The 1126-nt window shown below is 57.2% G+C and overlaps 1 protein-coding gene across 1 annotated transcript in view; it reads right to left on the bottom strand.

Annotated features, from left to right (window-relative positions):
• Positions 1-40: 40 nt before the first annotated feature.
• Positions 41-1126, bottom strand: part of LOC108804028 (nuclear receptor subfamily 1 group I member 2-like) — a gene marked incomplete at its 5' end in the record, with an annotated part of 5446 nt that continues 4360 nt past the window's right edge. The window contains one exon of the mRNA XM_018575796.1: positions 41-185. Coding sequence (XP_018431298.1) covers positions 41-185 — 145 coding nt within the window. The remainder of the gene's footprint in view (positions 186-1126) is intronic.

Genomic DNA, 1126 nt, shown 5'->3' with positions numbered 1-1126 from the left:
CTCCCCCCCAAATAAGAAGTCCGCCTCATGCTGGCGCCGGTCACTCGGGCAATTTGCTGAAGACCTCCAGCAGGAGAGGCGTGTAACCTGGCTGGATATCCCAAATCTGCAGGACCTGCTTGCTGTGCTCGTCGTTCACCGTGCGCAGTTCCGTCAGGCACTCCATGATCTTCGCAAACAGGAACCTGAGAACGGCAAAGCGGAGCCGCTTACATTTCATATACAAGCAACCGGGGAGTAAAAACTCCGCCCCCTCCCGATGTCCCGGTCACCACGGCGATAATCTCACCTCGCTACAAAGTTACAGTCTGATCACTGGGGGAGGGGAGACTGAGGAAACGCTTCCTCCTGCCTGCAGCAGACTGATCACTGGGGGAGGGGGGACTGAGGAAATGATACAGAGCTCAGGCAGTTGACAAGCAGTAATGATCAGGCCTCTGGGGGGTCAGAATGTTCTCCTCAGTCCTCTCCACAACAATAATGGCGATATATCAGCTTTGGGTGGACTTGGCGGGACCGGGATAGGACTCTGGATGGGACGCGGGGAACAGTCTAGGGAAAGCTCGGCCGCTATACAGAGGTGAGGGAACACCGCTCCAGTATACGGATCTCCATAACCGCCCTTACCTGCACTCCAGAGATCGCTGCTCGGCTTCTATGTAGGACATCAGCGTCAGTGCCAACTGCTCCTGGATCCTATCAATGGTCTCATGGTCGGTGACGCCGGGGCGATCTGCAACACACAAATTGGAAGGGCCGCTGTAGGACCGACGTCACATGGGACAATGAGCCGATAGTGACAGGAGGGTTGTTCCAATGTGTAGGGGGAGCACTGATATCAGGACAGTGAGGGTGCCAGAAGAGGGGCACAGGCATTGTGGGCACGGATGGTCAGTGGTAGAGGGGCACAGGCATTGTGGGCACGGATGGTGGATATGGGGTGGTCAGTGGTAGAGGGGCACAGGCATTGTGGGCACGGATGGTGGATATGGGGTGGTCAGTGGTAGAGGGGCACAGGCATTGTGGGCACGGATGGTGGATATGGGGTGGTCAGTGGTAGAGGGGCACAGGCATTGTGGGCACGGATGGTGGATATGGGGTGGTCAGTGGTAGAGGGGCACAGGCA

The sequence above is a fragment of the Nanorana parkeri genome, unplaced genomic scaffold (genome assembly GCF_000935625.1).
Source record: "Nanorana parkeri isolate BGI_ZX_2015 unplaced genomic scaffold, ASM93562v1 scaffold4822, whole genome shotgun sequence".
Lineage (NCBI taxonomy): Eukaryota > Metazoa > Chordata > Amphibia > Anura > Dicroglossidae > Nanorana > Nanorana parkeri.
Note: the sequence above shows the minus strand (reverse complement) of the source record. Positions and strands in the feature narration are given on the sequence as shown.